The 23,352-nt window shown below is 38.8% G+C and overlaps 1 protein-coding gene across 5 annotated transcripts in view; it reads right to left on the bottom strand.

The window, feature by feature from the left end:
* znf423 (zinc finger protein 423) overlaps positions 1 to 23,352 on the bottom strand; it is a 283,900-nt gene that overhangs the window by 98,443 nt on the left and 162,105 nt on the right. For all 5 annotated transcript variants that reach the window (XM_057835817.1, XM_057835819.1, XM_057835820.1 and 2 more), the window contains one exon: positions 2,983 to 3,114. In XM_057835817.1, coding sequence (XP_057691800.1) covers positions 2,983 to 3,114 — 132 coding nt within the window. The remainder of the gene's footprint in view (positions 1 to 2,982; positions 3,115 to 23,352) is intronic.

Here is a 23,352-nt window from a genome sequence, read left to right as displayed (position 1 = left end):
TCACATGAAGGTCATTCACTAGGTGTTGTATATTCTTTCAATGTGTGACAACAGTTTTGACTTTCGATTCAGAGATAAACTGTGCTCACGGTGAGGTAATATATGTGTCTAAACCTTTTTCACACCTGTCTACTTAACGCGATAGAGGCCTTGAGTTGCAACGGCACAGGGTGAATGCCCGTGTTGCCAAGTATTATGTTAGAAGTGAAATGCCCTTATAAAACCTGATCCATCCTAATAATGATGTTGTGACAAAATGTCAGAAATTATATAGAGTTTCTAAAAGCAAGCTATGTGCTCATTTTCATTTTCAACCTAATCTGAAGATGACCTGCAAAAGTCTATTTCGACATCTGTTAGTTTAAGTAAAATAAGTACCGTGTTTTTTCGGACTATAAGTCGCTCCTGAGTATAAGTCGCACCGGCCATAACCTGCCCAACGAAGAGGGAAAAAACATATATAGGTCACACCGGAGTATAAGTCTCCGTGTTGCCAAGTATTATGTTAGAAGTGAAATGCCCTTATAAAACCTGATCCATCCTAATGATGATGTTGTGACAAAATGTCAGAAGTTATAAAGAGTTTCTAAAAGCAAGCTATGTGGTCATTTTCATTTTTAACCTAATCTGAATATGACCTGCAAAAGTCTATTTCGACATCTGTTAGTTTAAGTAAACTAAGTACCGTATTTTTCGGACTATAAGTCGCCCCTGAGTATAAGTCGCACCAGCCATAAACTGTCCAACGAAGAGGAAAAAAACATATATAGGTCACACCGGAGTATAAATCGCATTTTGGGGTCGAAATTTAATTGATATAATCCACCACATAGAACAGATATGTGAAAGGCAATTTAATATAAAAATACAATAGAGAACAACATGCTGAATAAGTGTACAGTATGTTAATGTTACATGATGCATGAACAACGAAATACGAATATACTGTCCTCACCAGGACGTACGGCTCGGTCCTAGCTATACTGCGAGCTAAACTCCCAAATGACGATGCTGGACATCCGTATGATTTGCTGACCTTATTTTGGCCGTCGTTATGACACCATCGTTTGAAAAGTGAAACTAAAAATAGAAATAGGGTTGCTCCGATCATGTTTTTTTGCTCCCGATCCGATCCCGATCGTTTTAGTTTGAGTATCTGCCGATCCCGATATTTCCCGATCCGACTGCTTTTTTTTTTTTTTTTTTGCTCCCGATTCAATTCCAATCATTCCCGATAATTTTTCCCGGTCATATACATTTTGGCAATGCATTGAGAAAAAAAATGAATAAAACTCGGACGAATATATACATTCAACATACAAGTCATAAGTACTGTATTTGTTTATTATGACAATAAATCCTCAAGATGGCATTTACATTATTAACATTCTTTCTGTGAGAGGGATCCACGGATACAAAGACTTGTAATTCTTAAAGGATAAATGTGACTTTGTATACTGTGACTAAATATTGCCATCTAGTGTATTTGTTGAGCTTTCAGTAAATGATACTGTACCCATTTAACTATTCTGCCCAAATGCATGATGGGAAGTGCAACCATGACTGTGCATAATGGTACCAATTGCTATATCTTCTCTGCGTTGGGTAATAACATAGGGTGTTAAGAAAAAGATCAATTACTACCTTTCTTTCCCACATTGATTCCCACGATATTTCTAATCACAGGGAGAGGGAATTAAAAAAAGGCTCCAAAGGCTGCTAAAATTCTCTCTACTCATTTTACGCTGCCTTTTAGCTCTATATATAGGTAAAACGGCGCCATTACAGACTGAACGCGACAATGTGTGAGTGGGTCGTGCAGCGCATGCGTTAATTGCGTTAAATATTTTAACGTGATAAATTAAAAAAATATAATTAATTACGGCCGTTAACGGGATAAATTTGATAACCCTACCTTAAGCCTAAACTGAAGACTCTGGATGAGTGTAACATAATATGTCTGTAAAGTTAAATACAATTACAAAACGATTTAATTAAAAAAAATATATATATTTAAAAAAGCATGTCCGAAATTTTTTTTGCCGATTCCGATACTTTGAAAATGACGTGATCGGACCCGATCGATCGGCATCTCTAAATAGAAATAATACAAATCCATTTCGTCCTCGATACCAAACAGGTTCGAATCAACGTAAATAAATGATAATTAGCTGCTATTACAGCAACGACACAAACGGTTAGCATGTGTTCGCTAGCATTAGCACATCATTCAAACAACCACACAACTGGCTCTAAGTCTCCGATCGCAGGTGGAAAACACACAACAACAGAAAAGATGATACACACAGGCGTTGCCTCTGTAGAGATATTTTAAAAGCATAAACAATGAACGTAAGTTCGCAGCCGTGTTTCTATCTCTCTCTCTCACCCACTCACTCAAGCTGCGTAGCTGATCGTCGTCTTCTGGCATGTGAGCGGTCTTCTTCACGTAAACAAGTGCAAGTGCGCCCCCACTTGGTTGGAAAACGCCACAAACTAAAAGCATGCATTTCAATATAAAGTCAATAATACAATTGAACACACATTGCCAAAAGCAGAACGCTAACGTGGCCTTAGCTATTAAGAGTTATTCAGACAACTATAGCATAAAGAGTATGCTAACAAGTTTACCAAACCACCAGTGTCAATCTAAAACACCAAAATAACATGTGAAATATCATAATGTGTTAATAATTTCACACATAAGTCGCTCCTGAGTATAAGTCGCACCCCCAGCCAAACTATGAAAAAAACTACGACTTATAGTCCGAAAAATACGGTATTGACCCTTGAGCAATGTTTTGTTATCACGCCACAAAGCACAGCTTCCAAAAGGTATTGGAATGCAATGTCAACAAACGATTCAAAAGATCGAACTACAACTTGGTGACTCAGGGGCTGCCAGGGTAATCAAGCATACATAGCCCCAACGGTTCCCTGTGGACTGTCCTTGAAGGTGAATCTGTGCGGTTTTTCTCTCACCTGTGAAACAGACGGGACACTTGAAGGTACCTCCCATGCCTTCAAAACTGTGTTCTATCAGGTGGCAGAGCAGCTTGGCAGGTGAATCAAACATCTGGTTACACAGCTTGCACTCGTGATTGATGCCCTCCTCTGCAAATAGGACACAGATACATATGCACGTGAAGGCTGGATTGAGCAATATGAAAAAACAGGAACATATTTTACGCTTAATAATACAGCATTCATGACAGATGTTTGGTGCCGATTCAGCAGGTAGACCAACACAGTCAGGTAGTGACAGAAGTGTGTAGGTGCTGTCTCTGAAAAGATTTGGAGCCTTTAAACATCATCATGTTTCAGTGACATTGACGGCGATAGACGGCCAATTGGCAGCCATAGTACAATGCAATATTTTTTCTGACAAGAGTGAAAGACACAAATAACCCATCCACCTGAAAATTTCATGGGAACAACTATGGGGGTTAAAAGTGATGACATGATGGATCAGAGTACTAATCAGAGCAGGATTTTCCGAGATTGTCCGAATACTAATGACTAAGAAGCTGCTTTTAAAAAACATGACCTTGCTGGAGATAACAGATGAAAGAAATTTCTTTGTTAAGCAATGTGTACTTTCGACTGTGGGGGACATTGACTTTGCGATACATCAGTCTCGTCCATTCTCTTCTCATCTCTTCCACGTTCTGCTTTTATTTTCCATTCCCTCTTGTACACTTAACACCCAACAGTCCCAGTGCTATGCATGCCCCAACTGGTAATTGCCTGTCCTCCCCACTGGGGCTGTGAGTGATCTATCTCCATCCCGTAGCCACCCTTCCCTCTCTCGGTCCTCGTTATCCTACCACCCCCACTGTCAACTGCATCCCCCACTTAGCCCGTCACTCACTTCATTTATTCTCATCTCTGTCCCTCAGTTGCTGATTAATTTGAATGGCCCAAAGCCCATTTCCTTGTCCCATTAAAAAATTGGACATAACGTTCATAATCCGAATATATTTTAGAATGACATTCAAGTTTTTATTGAACATTTTATGACTGCACATCTGCATGCTTTTGTGTGTCACGCTTTTTCACAACATGCTGTACATGGCCACAACTCACAATTGCACAGTGTGCCGGGATATAATTGTATAAAAAAGGGGAAAAGGCCTGGCAGCTCATTTTTACAAGGCCATGTGTCCATCTGTTGTCTGCATCTGCATTTTTTTAAATGTCCCTGCTTGCGTCATGGATCTGTAGGTCGGCAAGAATTCTACTTGCAAAACTATGAAAAACTTGAATTCATAGAGTCAGTGTCACTGCCCATCAAACGAATGTTTCCTATCTACAGTATAAGAGCCACCAATTTCACCACACCACTAATTCACTAGATATGCACACATTCCAATATGAAATAATAAGAAAAACATTATACACTATAACTCCACCATGCACATGTCTACAAATATTACGTACGAATACCTACAGTAAGTCCTACTGATTGATATATTGTTTTACTCAAGTCTATACAAGACGTGCGATGATTGACACAAAAGACGCCACTTGTGTACGTACAACACGCTGCAAGCGGTTTTGAGGTTAATAACATCTTCAGTCATAGATCCATGACATCCAAGTTGACAAGTACAGACACAAACACCCCCATATCCCCTTGGCTCAAAGGCCGACAACAGTGCCTTAATCCTGCTTCAATAGACGTGAGGTGTGGGTGTTGTGTTGGGTGCTGCAAATGCTCATGACGATGGTATGCTCCACCCTGGCATTCCGATACACCCCCGAGTCCACACACAAACAACATCAAAGGTTGCTGGGTTGTGTGGTGCACCAGTGTGTCAGAGGCATAGCTAGGCTGACAGAAGTTGATCGTTGATTAGGAGATTGAAGCGGCACAGGCAGGGGTCACATAGTAGGAAGTACATAGTGAAAGTGGGAGTATTCTAGGAGGAGACGTCTTTAAAAATGATAGTAAACGATGTATCCTCATAGATTCCTTCTTTCCACGGGTGTAGGTTTGCATAGGGACAGTAGGGACAAAACACTACCAACTTTTCAGGATGCTCAATTTGTCCCCACCAACTTTTAAGCAGCCTTACTTGTGTTATATAATGACTTCATTTATATGTCAGATTGTCATCTCATATATTTTAATTGTTGTAATTGACCCCACCATTATTAAGTGAATTATGTTCAGATTTACATGTACCTCTTTTCACTTGCTGAATGTGCCGGTCCATTTTTTCCCCTCCGAAACGCTTATTTGATTGGCTTATGACTTGACCCCCACTGCCCCCCTCCAACAAACACACACACATTAGATATCAGGAATATTAGAAGATTTTTTCAGCCAGTAGCAGCCACTGCAAGCAATGTAAAAAGACATCAATGTTGTGGTAGTGGGGAACACACCACTAAATTTGCTACTGAAAGTCTGACCTGCATCAGAGTTAGCGTAACAATAAACTGTTTGAACTTGCTAACTTGCAAAACTCGAGTAGGAAGCTGCTTAAAGACAAGGATCCTCCTGTATGTGTTTTTTACTACGTTAAATTAACTGTGAGAAATGTAGTGAACCGAGGTCCACCCTCTTCTCCCCAATTTTAATTTTAATTTTATTTATGTGGTCTTAAAGCAGCCCACACGAGCTTTCTTTTTTTGTTGTTGTTGTTTTTTGTTGAGTTTGGCTGTGCTTGTGGACAAAAGCAGTAGTGTTTTACCAGAAGGACAGCTCGATTTTTGTTTCTTTTTTTGTTATTCCCTGACAAAGAAGTTTTTTTCAGTTAGATTTAATTTCTTTATTTAGACAATGTTCAGTGGTCTTAAGACAAATGTTTATATATATATTTTTAATTCCTGGATCGTTAAGATATGATTAACAAGCTTGTATTTATTTTCTACGTTAATATAATTTATGTTCAATGCAAAATAATGCAGTTTAAATTTGCTCTTAAAATCCGCACATTTTTTCCTGAAAGTTTTCGAAATGTTTCTTTTGTAGTTTTTGGAAAACAAAGGTTTGAATTGAACAGTGCAGGCTGAACTAATACCCATAAAAGTTTGTAAAAATCAGTAGATTTATTTTGCATTGATCTTTATGAATGTCCCGTCCCCAGCAAAAAGTGTACATGCAGGTTATGCTGTTATATCGTCCCTACCAATGTTGAGACCAAACCTACGCACTTGCTTCTATCATCAATTTTAATACTATACTATAGAAATACACTGCACTCAACGCTACAGTGGTGATATTTCTTAAAGAGGCATTTGAGTAATTTTCCAATATCTTAAACTCTTTCATACATGTGATGCGATGTGTACTTTTTATCTGGTTCAAATTGCGTTTGCAAGTTGCAAATCATTCAGAAAACAGTAGGTTTTTGAATTATCCACGGTATGATGTCACACCAGGCCTTATAATGCAAGTATCTGCCCTCTTTGTTCTTCCTCCACACTCACTAATATCTTGAGCACTGAGCTCGATCGGATAAAGCATACAGTATCTAAAAAAAGCATTATTTAAATCCATACTGTACGTGTGATTTGCTGCTGTTCAGTACAATAGTTCTGCTACATTTCTGTCTTTGTTCATTTTTTTGCCACAACCTGCCACTTCACCAGCAAACCAGGGGATTGACAAATCACCACAAAACAAAAATATAGGGTGTCAGTAATCGGCTAACTACTGGCTGCCATTGATGGTTATAGAATTGGGACAGAGGCATGAAATATCATAGTCATCATGATGATTGAATGGATATGAATGATCATTTTTCACTACCGTTGACGAAGATGGATGTCCTGTCCACTGAAGCTGGCCAATGGATTGGACATCCATTGCTGTCAATGGCAGAGAATGAGTTCATGAAAGTGAACATACCTAGCCACTACTAATGGGAAATAATCAGCCAGTAACAAATACAAAGACATAAAGTGTTCATTAATATTTTTTCACATATAATTACTTTTTCCATCAAATAATGAAAAATACAAAACATCTTAGTTATCATTATGCAAAATGGTCTACATTATGATCGTCTCTTTTTCTTTATCGCCCAGCACTAGTTTATAGCACTGCATTTAAAGCAATACAGAGCAACATAATTAAATAATAATTGACATAATTGAGCTGTCTGGAACAAGGTCATGGGCACAGGACTCCAACCACTGTATGTGTGCATGTGTCATGAAAGAGTTCTCTTTTGTCACAAATACTTTGTTTTGATCAGTATGTGTGGGGACCGCCCACTCGGGACGTCGTCTCCCTCTGAGACTGAGCCCCTATAAGAGCGTTTGTGTATGTGACCCATAGTGAGATGACAAAGTCTCAGAGCATCCTGCCGCTACACTTTGTTTCGCAGCGTGCGTTAGACGCACACGTGTGCACACAGGTTTGCACACACACACGCACCCACACACAACCATGGAAAGCCCATGCTGGGACAGAGAACACAGGAGAGCGAAAGGGAAGAAAGAGACCAAAAGAGACAGCCAGGGTGAAGGTTAATACTCTGAATTTTTAACAGAACAATAGACAAAGCATTTTAGGTAGAAGTGAAGCGCTTCTGGAGTATTTTTTTTTTTCATCATTTTCCACATACATGCATGCTGTTCATATTTTTCCACATACATGCATGCGGTACCTTAAGTTGGCTGATTATTCAAAGGCTTTTTCCAGCTGTGCTGAAAATTCTTATAATATTATCCACTGTGCTCCATTGGTTGCTATGACAAAGCTAATGACAGGCAACATACAAGGAAGACATTTTGCTTTATTTCTTCATTGGGGGTCAAGTGTGCGACCCTGACTTTCTTTCAAAGACTCACAGATTCCTGGAGGTTCTTGGTTTCAGAGTGAGAGCTCTATGTGAGGTTGACATACGACTCACATATTTTTCATTCTGGGATTTTAAGTATATTCCAGATTGTAAAATCTGAGAAAATGGCCCAAAAACATATATAAGATAGAAAAACATATTTGGATTTTAATTATAAGTTATTTAAAAGAGAAAAAAACGAAATTATACTTTATAACACACACTATGCCAACAGTGGAACTCATATGCAATTTTGACCCTGCGTGAAGCATCTGTGTTTTGGTGGAATGGGATACAATGGCATGTTGCAACAGAGCTTCAGGTCATTTTCTAATTGGTTAATGTTCCCTTTCACGTAGGGGTCATGAATATTGAAACAAATGATCTTTTTCAATTGCCGGCCGCAACTCTTTTTCAACATCTTTGATGGGCTTTGATATCATTGCCTTTGCTGACTAAGACATTGTCAATATCTGTGTACCCCTCTTTACCTTGGGTTTCTCTTCTTACCCTCCATTCTTCCTCTGCTAATTGACCAGAGGAGAGGGACCAGGTGGCATCACCATACACACACACAAACACACACAGTATACGCACACAGAGTGAAACATGCAGCAGAGCATAAATGAGCTCACAGATCCCTAAGGTGGCTGCCTACCCCGATTACATACCACATTCAAACCCCCCCCAACACACACGCTCATCCGGTCTTGCTATAGAGTCCTCAGAGTATTCAGGCACCCACTAACCCCAAAAACTCCACGCCCCTTTTTCCTCTCTTGCTATCTCAACACTGGCTGCAGGCATTCCCTTGGGTACCAACCCTCCATTACTGCCCCTCCTTGCACTTGTCAAGGCCCTCCTTCCTAAAACATTGTGAAGATGTGTGTGGGTAAAAGGGGGTAGGAGCGCGTGAGTGCGTTTGCTCTCTCATGGCACAGAGGCCGTCAAGGATGCCAGGCGATAGATAGCGAGGACAGCAAGGCGGACGGCAGCCAAAAGCTAGGAATGGAGTGAAAAAGAAGGATGAAGTCGGAATGGAGGGAGTGAGATGCCTGGATGGAAGATGAGCTGGGAAAGAGGGGGTGACGGAGACAGTGGGAGATAAAGTGCATCCGGGAGGAGAGCGCTGGATGGTAGGTGGAGGAATATGGACCTCTCTAGGGGGTTCACTCAAGGTGTGTTTCCATAGCAACCAAGTGGTGGGGGGTTGCGGGGGTTCAGGGGGTGAGATTGACCCATTGGTAGTGTGGGGGCTGGACAAAACACACACATACACACAAAACCTGCTGCTGCAGTGCTGGAGGGGTCCCAAGTGTACCCCCACCTTACTCTCTCTGCCTCTCTAGCTCCCCCCCACACACACTCACACGGACAAAGAATGCTGCAGTGTGGGGTCCCTCGGGTCTCCTCCACCCACACACACACGCACACTTTCTCCCTTTCTCATTTTCTATCTCGCCTCTAATTCTATCGCTTGCTCTGTGAGGTAAATGTCAATATTTTCATCATCTGAATACGCCTTATCTCTGTGTGGATTTTTATTTTTACTTTACACTGAATGACAATGACAATGTTGCAGAATCTCTCATTGCTATAGGGATAATTTGTAGGTTTCAGCCATCAAAAAAGACCCTGTAACTGCAGTTGTGAAGGAGTTGGCAAGTGTTATTTTCAGTTTACTTAATAGTGTTTGTCTTGGAATCCTCTTTGGGATCTCCATCTACACCATAGCAAAAGACAGACAGTACTGAAACCAAGGTGGCAAAAACTTCAACAAGGAATTTGAGCAGTCGCAGTTCAAAGATCCATTAGGTCAATAAAAACAGCTGGCAGCAGTGGCTGAAGCTGTAGTAAAAGACTGTAAGCCAAAACGCTGGAATGCAATCATTAGGATACTATTTACGGCAGAAACATGGTGTTATGTTTATGGTGTTATACTTATATAGCGCTTTTCCAACTTCAAAATTATTTAAAGTAAAAACAAAACAAAACAAAAAAACTGCAGTTAGCATTTCTAATGCTTCCTAGCAAATAAATTCAAGAAGAAATAAATGACATAACAAAAAGACAACACCTTGGTCACTTGCATCCCAGCGGAATTAATCTTGTTTAGCTTCTTTTTATCTATTTAGAGTGCATCAGTGTTATTGTGCTGTACGTTTGTCAAGCAATGCCTGTATTCATAAGTGGTGTCATTTTTGTGTGTGTAAACATTACAACTAAGAAAGGTGGAATTTATTTTGCATACGTATATACAGTGGGGCAAACAAGTATGTAGTCAGCCACTAATTGTGCAAGTTCTCCCACTTGAAAATATTAGAAAGGGCTGTAATTGTCAACATGGGTAAACCTCAACCATGAGAGACAGAATATGGAAACCCTCCGCCAGAAAATCACATTGTTTGATTTTTAAAGAATATAAGTATAAAATAAGAAAATAAGTATTTGGTCTATACCAAAAGTTCATCTCAATACTTTGTTATGTACCTTTTGTTGGCAATAACGGAGGCCAAACATTTTCTGTAACTCTTCACAAGCTTTTCACACACTGTTGCTGGTATTTTGGCCCATTCCTCCAGGCAGATCTCCTCTAGAGCAGTGATGTTTTAGGGCTGTCATTGGGCAACACGGACTTTCAACTCCCTCCACAGATTTTCTATTGAGATGCTTCTTACTAAGCCACTCCTTTGTTGCCCTGGCTGTGTGTTTGGGATCATTGTCATGCTGAAAGACCCAGCCATGTCTCATCTTCAATGCCCTTGCTGATGGAAGGAGATTTTTACTCAAAATGTCTCGATACATGGCCCCATTCATTCTTTTCTTTACACAGATCAGTCGTCCTGGTCCCTTTGCAGAAAAAAAACCCTAAAGCATGATGTTTCCACCCCCCATGCTTCACAGTGGGTATGGTGTTCGGATACAATTCAGTATTCTTTCTCCTCCAAACACGAGAACCTGTGTTTCTACCAAAAAGTTCTATTTTGGTTTCATCTGACCATAACACATTCTCCCAGTCCTATTCCGAATCATCCAAATGCTCTCTAGCGAACCGCAGAAGGGCTTGGACGTGTACTTTCTTCAGCAGGGGGACACGTCTGTCAGTGCAGGATTTGAGTCCCTGACGGCACATTGTGTTACTGATAGTAGCCTTTGTTACTGTGGTCCCAGCTCTCTGTAGGTCATTCACTAGGTCCCTCCGTGTGGTTCTGGGATTTTTGCTCACCGTTCTTGTTATCATTTTGACGCCATGGGGTGAGAGCTTGCATGGAGCCACAGATCGAGGGAGATTATCAAGGGTCTTGTATGTCTTCCAATTTTCTAATAATTGCTCCCACAGTTGATTTCTTTACACCAAGGGTTTTACTTATTGCAGATTCAGTCTTCCCAGCCTGGTGCAGGTCTACAATTTTGTCTCTGGTGTCCTTCGACAGCTCTTTGGTCTTGGCCATAGTGGAGTTTGGAATGTGACTGACTGAGTTTGTGGACAGGTGTCTTTTATACCGATAATGAGTTAAAACAGGTGCCATTAATACAGGTAACGAGTGGAGCCTCGTTAGACCTCGTTAGATCTCGTTAGAAGAAGTTAGACCTCTTTGACAGCCACAAATCTTGATTGTTTGTAGGTGAACAAATACTTATTTTCTACTCTAATTTGGAAAAAAAATCTTTAAAAATCAAACAATGTGATTTTCTGTTTTCCTTTTCCACATTCTGTGTCTCATGGTTGAGGTTTACTCATGTTGACAATTGCAGGCCTCTCTAATCTTTTAAAGTAGAACTTAAAAGGAGTAAAGGAGAACTTGCACAATTGGTGGTTGACTAAATACTTACTTGCCCCACTGTACATACACACAGCAAAACATACACACTGTTGGCAAGCACGACTGGCATATGGCGATGACCAGTTAGTGTTTGTGTAAAATGAAAGCAAGCACAAATTGAGCAAAGCTGCATGGTGCACAAATATATGTGTGTCTTGGAAACAAGATGGTGTGCGTGTGTGTTTATATGTGCGTTAAAGATGGGTTTTCCCTCCAAGATTACATAACAGTAGAATTGCTCTGTGAAACACTGCGGTCCCAAATACAAGAAAACTTGCAAACTTTTCTTTAAACCAACCATTCAATTCACACAAAAATGCACATAATTCTTCAGGACGGTTTGTGTATCTTCCAATATGTGCTATAAAAATTCTGCTTTGTGGTGCTTTGCCATTTCAGCGCATGCTGTAGCTGTGATTGCAACCTCTCTATTGCAAACCTAGTGGGGAATGTAGTTTAGTATTGAACTGACTGAAGGGTATTTATTTTTATCTTTTGGATTAGTGATTCTTACAGTCCATGAGATTTGAATATACAGTGGTGCTTTGAGATATGAACAAACCACTGAGGACTTTTTCAAAATTTTTACCGTTTGTCAATTTTTTGGGGGGGCTAAACTAAACATAAAACAAAGACAATTACGCGTTTCAATATTTAAACAAACACTTCAACAGACACTTCTGAAGCTGTTGACTGTGACGATACCTTTTGTTATATGGGGTGTGGTTGTGGGGGTTTAAATTGCATCGAATCAATTCAAGTTCCAATTTCAATTCAAATACTGTAATTTACTATAGAAAGCACTAAACACAATTTAAGAAAAGTGGCAAGTTCATCACAATGAGCTGGGCCGCGCAACAAAATGAAAATGTCATTTCCTACTCAAAAAATATGCATAAATAACCAGCTTTGTTAGAAAACCTGCAGGGTACAAACACAGAGAAAGTAATGGCTTATAGTCCCATGAAAAACTGTAATTACTTGGCTGAAGTCTGATCGTTACAGAAATAATTGTTTTGAGTCAAAACAAGCGCGGTCTCATTAAACTTTTATCTCAAGTCACTACATCTAGTAACAAATGGAGGTACGGTAATTTCCCGAATATAACGCGCACTTTTTTTCCCCAAAATCAACTTATAAAATCATGGTGCGCAATATAAACGGGTACATGGATGGAGACATGGATGGAAATATATATATATATGTATATATTAAATATATATAAAATATATATATTATTTTATAATATATATAAAAAACAATTTTTTTTTAATTGACACGGCCATGTTGTGTTGAAGAAATGTACGTGGCGATCCGTTACCGACCATTACGGTACATGACGTCACCATTTTGTATCGTAATACTTCACTCTGATCGGCCGAATGATTTCGTCTGTGTTAAATTCAGCTTTTTTCACTCTTCATAAAGCACAGAATTTAGTTTTGTTGAACTCAAGTTCCTATTGTTACTGTTGTGTCGACAGCGATGAGCTCTCTCGGATTTCCGACTTACGTTCTCACTTTCATTTTACCACATCAATCCATGGAGGAAACATTTATTCATCATGTTGAAACGAGCAAGTTATACAGCAGCCTTTAAAAGAAAAGTCACATCTGTTTTGTTTTCTCCTGGATTCTGGTAAGTTCAAGAAGTTATCAGATCATATTATTACCGTACATATGGTCAGTTTACGGTAATGTTTTGAACTACCAATGTGCTATGCTTGTGCTGTGTTTCACCAGTCAGTAAAATGACATTTCTGTATCTGTACACGAGCTCTGTTTTCTTGTATTCTTCTGTTTAGTGGTGCTAAAATTAGGGTGCGCGTTATACACGGGTACAATAATTTTCCCTAGATTTTACAAGTAAATTTGGGGTGCGCGTTATACACGGGTACGCCTTATATTCGGGAAATTAAGGTAATTATGTCAGTATCCAGTAATAATAATAACAAAATGTCAACTGTCAAAATGCTGCACAATTCTCGCTTGCTAAACATTGTTGTTTTTGGCAGCTCTTTAAATTTTCGTATTAATCTTTTGGACGAAAATATTTACGCATATTTAAGTCATTTCAAAATGTGTTTTCGTTTAGTTTTCTTTGACGAAAACTCGAACTGTTTTCATCCAGAAAATTCAAGGTTTTCGTCCAAAAATAAATTAAGGTTTCCAACAATTTCAAATGAACATTGACTGACAAGCACATATTGTAGTGTCCACAAGGACTACGACAATACTCAATCACCAGGAAAACGGTATATTATTTTCAATTACCGAAATTTTCAGACTATAGGCCGCTAGTTTTTTTCCCCTCATTTTGAATCACGCGGCTTATAGTCCAGTGTGGCTAATTTGTTGATTTATTTCGGTTAATAGGGAACACTCTATTTGGCAGCAGCGTCATAAGACTGCCACATAAGACCGTCATAATTATGACATGACATTATCATGGGCATTAATGAATGCTTACGACAGATGTCATTAAGTGTCATCCGGCAAATTATGTCACTAACTCCATCTATGTCCAGCTAGGATCTTTTACATCCATTCAAAAGGGAGATAATTCGCTGGATGACACAAAATGGCATCTGTCATAAGCATTCATTAATAAGTGTTGCACATAAGTGTTACCAAATTCCATAACTAGCAATTAATGAAACAACTAGAACAGTAACTGAAGAAATAATTAGTAAAGAACATGAATTTTGATTTGTTATTGACAGCTCTAGCACTGCTATACATGCTAGGAGGCATGTTGGACGACAACAGTGTTGACATCAGGTGGCAGCAGAGGTTGACACTTTCCCCAAAGAGAACAGTGATGGCCAAATGAAGCATCTTGTGGCGTTGAAGCTTTGCAGCCAAGTTAATTTGGTCTTATGACAGTCTTATGATGCCGCTGTCAAATAAACTGTTACCGGTTGATACATTTTGGTGTAAATATCCCATAATGCATTGAGGACAGCTGTGGCTTATAGTCCAGTGCGGCTAATCTATGAATAAATGCAATTTTCATGTCAATTTTGGTGGGTGGGGGCTTATAGTCAGGTGCACCTTATAGTGCGAAAATTACGGTAATTACACCCTCCAGGATGCCACGTACTGTATGTAAAAAAAGCTTGCTGCGCTAAAGTTTATGCTAATGATTTCACAAACGCGAAACTAACACTAACAATTACATTTAATGTGTGAATATCATACATTACAAACCTATAATGGCTAAAGCAACGTTGCATATTCTCTCTTGCAAAGATAAGAAAGCAAATCTTACCTTGTGTTTCAAAACAAGCAAGCCTGGAGTGGACACTAAAGAGTAGGAGAAGGGGTGGGGGGGGGTGCGGCACCAATTACCAGAGTGACAGAATCAAACACTGCTATGATGCAGGCTGACTACATGTACAATAGAAAATGTCACACATTCTGAACATATGATGCACACTATAGCATATTTTCGTCCCGTTCTCGCCTCGTCAGACGAAAAGTGCTATTTGTCTCGTTGTGTTTTCGTCTCCCAAGACATGTCATCGTCTGGAAAAAATTGTTAGTTGAAAAAAACGACTTTATTGCCAAATCTATCGGTGAAAACACAAACAAACGAAAAAATATAATCACTGTAACACCATCACAGGATAAACGTGGCGCGCACTTGACCGCAACAACGAGCAGCTAATATGAATGTCTTGTATCTTCCTATCATAATGAGAATTTAATTAGCATTCAACAAGGAGAGCAGCACACATCATTGCTCCAGCCTTGGAATCATCGCTCAGGATTTCACAGGAAAATAGGGAATTACCGCTTCCTCCAACAAACACACAGAAAGCCAAACGCACAAAGGTGCACACACACAAACCCACACCCCTGCACACACTCTTTTTTAGCTTGTTAGGAGGGATGAGGGTAATGAATGCGGAGTATATTTCTGTTTAGAATCTTAATTGAAAGCTTGAAAGTAGCCAGGAGGGAATAAGCTTAATCAGTGTGAATAAACCATAAACACACATCCATGAACATGCAAAGCTTGAGAGAAGGCTGACACCTATGATAGTGTTTAGAAGGCAATGACCATAGATCCTGTTGATAGATTTGATCAACACTTTTTCTTCAAGCACTTGAAACACTCATGCATACCTATAGTACGGTCATGCTTTTCCTCACATGGGTAAACCCTTGACTAGCCTATCACAGGGCACATATTAACGAGCATAAATTCGCATTCACATCTACAGTAAGGACCATTTAAAGTTGATTTTTTAAGGCAATGTTCGATGGAACGGTTTCTACTATATTAAATTGATCTGTCTGTTAAGTAGAAAATTATTTATTAACTTTTTGCCGAATTATGAACTTGGCCAAGGGGCAATCTTGATTAGAATGTGCACGTTGGCCTCCTCGTCAAGGTTAGCACTCACGTCTGCATCTGAGGCAAATCACCATGGCAACCACAATCAAGGATCTGATCACATAGTTGTCAAGGCAATAGAGAAAGCGTCATTTTTGAAAATGTGCAATTTTCTTGTGTGTGGTCAAAAAATGTTAAATACAAAGCATGTGATGGGATTTCAATGACAGAAGGGTAACCAGAGAAATTTGATTTACTGATTAGGGTTTTGCCATCATACCTTTGGAAAAATATCTATGAGATGCGAGCAAGGGTGTTTACCCATATTTATATAATCATATCATGCAGTTAGAGTGTGTGTATCATAAATATTTGTTTTTGTCTGTTTGTATTTGTGTGTTTTTTAATCTGCCTTTTTAGGGTGGCTAGGAGAGAGCAAGGTGTCTTATCCCCGCATCTTTGAAAGCACGAAAACACCTATTACAGCTTTTCTCAATTGCTTTGGTACATTTCTCAGATCAGAATTGAAATTCTAAAAACTACTTTTTCAATCCTCACAACATGTCGCACAGGTAGCAAAACAACATGGATTACCTGCAAAAGTTTTCTGTGAAAAATACTTAGTCTATTGCCAAAAATTAGTCAATGAACATGTCATTGCTGTCAGAGTGACGAGTCCGTGTTTCATTGTGTACAGACAAGACAGTCAAACAGCTTAGTTATGCTCTCAATTGAGACTGGTGTAAGGCTCTGATGCTGAAGATGGTTTACATAAGTTTTGATGAAAATTGCAAATAACACCTTTGAGTATGGGAGATTGATTGCATAAGACTGGGCAAGATTCAGTTTACATGGTTTTAGAAAATTCTTGACAGACCATGTCACTGCAATACAAAAAGCAAAAAAACAACACTAAGTATCGCAAAGAAAAAACAAAAACAAAAGGAAAATTAGAAATGTGAACATAAGACAATCGGCACAACTACATTTTGGGTGCTACATGTCGGGATTTTTCCCCCCATTCTTTCTACACATCTTGACATTCCTCCCTGTTGGGCCACACATTTTCATCCACATCACAATGGATTAAGGATGCAACAATAATCGGTTTTATATTGAACCGTTCGATATGCCCTCTTCGATTCAATACACAAAAACATTCAATCCAAATGAAAAGCTCCCAAAATGTATTTTCCGAATTTATTTTTGTCGTCTCTCTCGCTAAAATGTCTGGCGCAGCTTTGACTTGAAAAAAACAAACTCTGCCGCTTGCAGCCAAACTGCATTAATAGGTGGGACCTGTGGCGCACGAGGATCATTGCTCGTGAGGAAATACAGAAACCTAAATAGGCGGCTTACCGGCTTCAATATCGTACAGATCCATTGTTTTGCAGCATTTTGGGTGAACTGATATGCTATCCCCACTCGTACATATTAACCAAAGACTGTCTTAACGGATACTTACAGCAAAGTCTGCCACTATATTCTTGCCGATTTGGATGCTGCGAATAGCCTCGGTTTGACACCGGCACACCCTGGGACACAGATAGCTATCTCGCGGTTACATTAGGCCTGTCGCGATAACAAATTTTAGTGTGCGATAATTTATTTAAAAAATTATTGCGACATGCGATATTATTGTACCCCCCCCCCCCATTTAAAAAAAAATACAATACAATAACACTGTGAGAATACAGTATATATTAATAGATCATGTACACCCATTTAAATGCAATAAATATTTACTCTTAAATTCAATTATACTTTTTAGGAAATCACAACTAAAAACAATAGACCATGCCTCTTTTAAGTAAAAGACAACAATATTAATAATGCACAGAAACACAGAAGAAATAAAATGTGTTTTTTAAGAAAAATAAAATTCCACTTAATAATTTAAGCATCTAGGCAAATGAAAACGTTTCCCCTCATAGCTTCTGCTATGGCGTTCCATGTGTAATACAGTGGTACCTCTACATACGAAGTTAATTCGTTCCAGGAGCTTGTTTGTAAATCGCAATGGTCGTATGTCGAGCAGGATTTTCCCATAAGAATACATTATAATTCCAATCATTCGTTCCACGCCCAAAAACCCACACTACATCCTTAATAAATACTGCTGTTACTATTGCAAATAGCAATTACAAAGAGCAAAACAAATAAAATATGAATACAAATCAGAATAACAATAATATAATAATAGCAATAATAACAATAATACAGTACAGTACCTGTGATAATGTAACGAATTGGCTTCTAATGTGGCGGACTTTTTTTGCTGTACCTGAACGCACCGCGGGGCTGACGGTGAGCAGGAGAGCGTTATTTTACTTTCTGTTTCGATCCTGGCGTCAACACTCAACAGCAGTGGACACTCGGCGAGTTGATGGAATAAATGATTTGAAACCTGATGAAGCTGGCGATTTCTTAGGCGATGTTACCACAATAAGAACTGTCACCTTAACTTATAAAGACTGGCGAACGGAGGGGGACCGCCGGCCGAGATCGGCATTCTACGACCCAGTTCATGGAAGCACACACCATGCTTATATTTTGCTATCATTCACATCTTCATTTCAATGGTAAGTGTCACTTTTTCTTTTTTTTCAACTTAAACTTGAACTGCGCTAAACTAAAAACAGAACTAAAATGCATTTTGCGTAGTTGGTAACAAGGAAGCCGAACTTTTAACAGCACGTCAGCCGCACGCGCGCATGCAGGTACACGCGAGGCGATAAATCGCAGCGGAAAAATTATCGCTTTCATTTTTATCTACCGTGCGATAAATGGAATTATTGCATATTGCGACATGCTTAGGTCACATGATGAACAATGAGCGGCAAATTAAGAGCGGTGTACTTCAAACTCGTCCTCTTTATGAAAGTTGATTGTCAAATGCTGGTGTTGTGCAGTAATGAGCAGTCTGTGGTGTTTGTTAACTTTTTTTTAATGCCCCGACAACACTTGCACGCCCACACTATATATCATCAAAGAGCAACCTAGATGTGCCACGTTAGATTCTCAGCACTTTCGTACATAATTTCTTCAGATCAGTAAGAAGTGTGCACACAAATATTATGCACTAAAATGCGTGTTTATATGATGGCATTGTAATTTTTGCTTATTAGCAAAATAAAAAAAACGAAAAAATAAAAATAAAAAAAAAATAATAATAACACTTGTATTTTTTGTTTAAATTTAAATTAAATGTATTGAATCGAATTGAAAATCGTACTGAACCGTGACTTAACTGTATCATTGCTTCCCTATAATGGATGTCCTCTCTTGCTATACAGCGTGGAAAGAATCTTCTTAAATGCCTTATCCAGCCTGAGCAGGCATTTATAGTGATGTCTCTGCATGCTGCATTCATGGCATCCAAAAGAGTCATCTGAGTGTGAGGCTGGCGATCATACCCTTGCCATCTCCATGTGGAGGAAAATTCTTCTATAAAATTGAGGAATATGGAGTATGGTAGGAGGAACTCCATTACCATTCTGTTGTGGGTTGCAAACCATTCCCTGATTATGTTGGAGTGGTGGAAACCCACATTGTCCCAAACTAGCACAAATTTTGGCAGGTTAAAATAAGTTACGTAAAATAAGTAACGAAAATGCTTAGAAATAAGCACACACATGTTGACATACAGTATTCTGAAAACATGTTCATGCATGCTGCATGTAAAGGCTTATGCAATGAAGTAATGACTAAATGTTGTGGTTGGCGAGACTATTCAATAGAGACCCACGATCATCCATTTTGACCATCATGACAGATGCAACTGATAATGCAGGAAACAGCAGAGAATTGTACAAAATCATTTGCATGGATGCACAAAAACATCTACAACTTGCTCAAAGAAATGAGAACTTGCTTTTTTGATGTGCACTAGTAATACGATGTTGCGAGGATTGAACAAGTAATTTTGAGAATTTCAATTCTGATCTGAGAAACGTACCAAAGCAATTGAGAAAAACTGTAAGATACACACCAGGCCATGTAACGCGCACTTTTGGTTGACAGACCTAAATGTAAAGCATGTTCATTTTTTAACATTCCAACTTTGTATTGTTCATTCCAACACTTCACAATCACACCTTTGCAGTCCCCGTGAATTTGCTTGATCAAAAAGCAGGAGTCCTAAAAGAGCAGGAAGGAAGAGAGGAGCTGAGCCAATAAGCGCGCACAGCAGGATGCTAATAATGCAGCTCCAGCTGTTCAGGTTAACCTGCAAGCTGCCCATCTGGACCCAGAGAGAGGGAGAAAGGTGGAGTATGGACAGACAGGAGATAACAGATAGACCGCATGTGTTTTGCTGCAATTTGACAGCTGATTTAGTCTCTATTAAAACAATACCAATGGAATTAATGGTACAGTTAACCTTTATCAAAAGCGATGGGGAGAATTCTTGATTCTTTTCAAATAAGAGCAACAACATTCATCACAAAATACAGAAAAGAACGAGATTACATCTTCTGCTATCATGTGGGTCACGTGGTCATGCCTGTGGACCATGAAAACTCACACACACAACAAACACTAGGAGTGACCTTGCTTCCAGCCTGTCCGCCATGTCCTCGCCCTACACGCCCCCCCACCAAGTCCTACTGCCTGCATCCATGAAGCCCTCCCTAGCAATGCCAGGCCAGGGCATGCCAAGATGCACCTTGCTGTGGCCTACAAACAAAACAAGCAGGGTTTTACAACATTTATTTTCTGATAGTAGAATTACAAAGACATTTTTAGGGGAGCTGACGCAAGGATCTTTTGATTCATATCGATTCCAGACTTTTGGAAAACACCAACATGAAACTCACCAACTCTGGCCCACCCTAAAGCAATATGCATCGCCCACACATACACACCCACACACATCAGAGTGATGGCATGCTAATGAAGACATTAAATCATGACTAGGTCACACGTGGAAAAGCTTGCCAGATACCTACATCATGGCTGGGGAGCTCCCACTGCATACATGTGTGTGTGTGTGTGTGTGTGTGTGTGGGGGGGGTCGTGTATGGGGAGTGGGGGGGAGGGGGGTACGTGCTTTTCAATTGAGTTAAAAGTTTGTGCGCCTATTACCGCAGTGATAGTGTTTTCATGTTTGGGTCGACCGACACCAGGTGATCATCATGAAATGTACAGAGCCTGCTTGTGGCATTACTAATCTACACAACAAAGCCATGCATTCTCTGAAGGGTCCAAGATCTTAGGCTGGATTCGAAAAGGCTGAGATCACGCGAATGCAGGTGATTGCAAAACACAAGCGAAAGCTGTTATACTAATGTGCAGACTAGCCTATGGCTGTCATATGCAATTATAATTGGGATCTCCCGATCCGATCAAATGATCGATAATCAGGTCGATCGCGCCATTTTTCAGAGGATCGGAACTGAGTGAAAAGGATCAGGTTTTTAATTTTTAAAAAATCGAGTTATGCTTTTCTGCTTAATGCTCGTTCATTGCCACAGCCTCTCATCCTCTCAACTGCTAAGCCGTGCAACCAAACTGTTCATTTTGGTCACCAGTACAGTTGGAGTTTGGTACTTAAAGTTAACCATGATTGAAAGGTTTGTAGCTTTGATCTGGCCAGAGAAGCCTCGGCAGCTCTACGATCAAGAGTACGAATGTGTTAATCATCGTTAAACATGCAGCCCACTCTGTGAGAGGCTGTGGAAGTGAGAGGCTGTTCTCGGCAGCGTGAGCGTCAAATTGTGAGTGAATTTTAGTGGATTCACTCATACGAATTTTATGAATGTTATGAAGAGTGATTAAAAGTATGGAGTTAAATAGGGCTGCAAATACAATTATTTACATAATCAATTAATCTAACAATTAATTAAACCGATTAATTGGATAAATGTCACTTTTTCTTTTACCTTCACAATTTAACTTGAAGTCGTTTTAGGCATATTGTAAGTAACAATGAAGACAAAATGACTAGTTCCTTCAAAAAGAATATTTTTTTTTTACAGCTTCCTCACTTAACTGTACTGTAGTCTACAATTGTACTGTTTTAAATACATGAAACTTAAATTTTGAATAAAGGTTCTGAGTATAAAAAGAAATTCTCAGTACACAAATCAGACAAAGTCCTGCTCATTCAAAAAAAAAAAAAAAAAAGTGCTGCTGATTGACATTTTTTCTTGTGGGCAAAGTGCTGATATAAATTGTGTCATTGACTCATTGATTTTCTTTAAACAAACAAACTATAAGAACTATAAATATACATCTAAATATTATATATATATATATATATATATATATATATATATATATATATATATATATATATATATATATATATATATATATATATATATATATATATATATATATATATATATATATATATATATATATATAAAATATTTGACGCAATTAACGCACATGTCCCGCTCAGAAAGTATTCTGCCTTTTGGTAAGTTTTACAGCAAGGGTTTTTGTGCTGTCCAACAGCGAACTCTTGTGGTCGCTTTGCGACATGGTATTGTTTTCTTGCCAGTTCATTATGGCTGCACGACGTCTCGGGCTGATAATGTTGTGCTTATATGATCCTTGGACAAGATTTGTCCGTAAGTATGGTTGTAAAGAATGTACATATTATGTTAGTAAGCGAAATGTTATATTTTTTGTATGAGACGCTTTTTGTTTATGTTTATTGAACCTGTATAGCGTGCTAAGCTAATGTTGTTGCTAATGCAATGCTTGTGTACTTTTTGTAGTTTTACGACGGTCTAAAGAGGACAATGGTTTGAGGCCATTTTATTAATAAATCAGATGAAAAAGGAAGAAGTCTAATTATTAAGGCGTCGTTCAATAGCTGTCTAGCTTTGGAAAAAGTAGACGCTTCGGAGTGTGGACAGCATAGACAGATTTAAATGACAGTAGAGTGAAATGCCCACTACAGTCTTTATGTACCGTATGTTGAATGTATATATCCATCTTGTGTCTTATCTTTCCATTCCAACAATTTATTTTACAGAATATATATATAATTTACAGAAAAATATGGCATATTTTATAAATGGTTTGAATTGCGATTAATTGCGATTAATTACGATTAATTAATTTTTAAGCTGTAATTAACTCGATTAAAAATTTTAATCATTTGACAGCCCTAATACATATATATATTACTTTTTAATTGCTAAAAAGTAACAAAATAATCCAGAAATACTAGTAATAACCCATTGCCAAAAGATAAAAAAGATATATGTATTTTATACTCTGCAACACGCCCGGAAAACGCAAAGAGGAAGTACTGTAAAAATACAGTACTGTATCACGTTTGGAAATTTTTGTTCAAATGAAAACAAAGAGAAAAAACTTTTCGGGCCTCAGTATCGGTAGATTCTCAAAATCAGGTGACTTGGACTCGGGTGCAA

Source organism: Corythoichthys intestinalis, chromosome 5 (genome assembly GCF_030265065.1).
Source record: "Corythoichthys intestinalis isolate RoL2023-P3 chromosome 5, ASM3026506v1, whole genome shotgun sequence".
Lineage (NCBI taxonomy): Eukaryota > Metazoa > Chordata > Actinopteri > Syngnathiformes > Syngnathidae > Corythoichthys > Corythoichthys intestinalis.
This window is presented reverse-complemented; position numbering and strand designations above follow the sequence as displayed.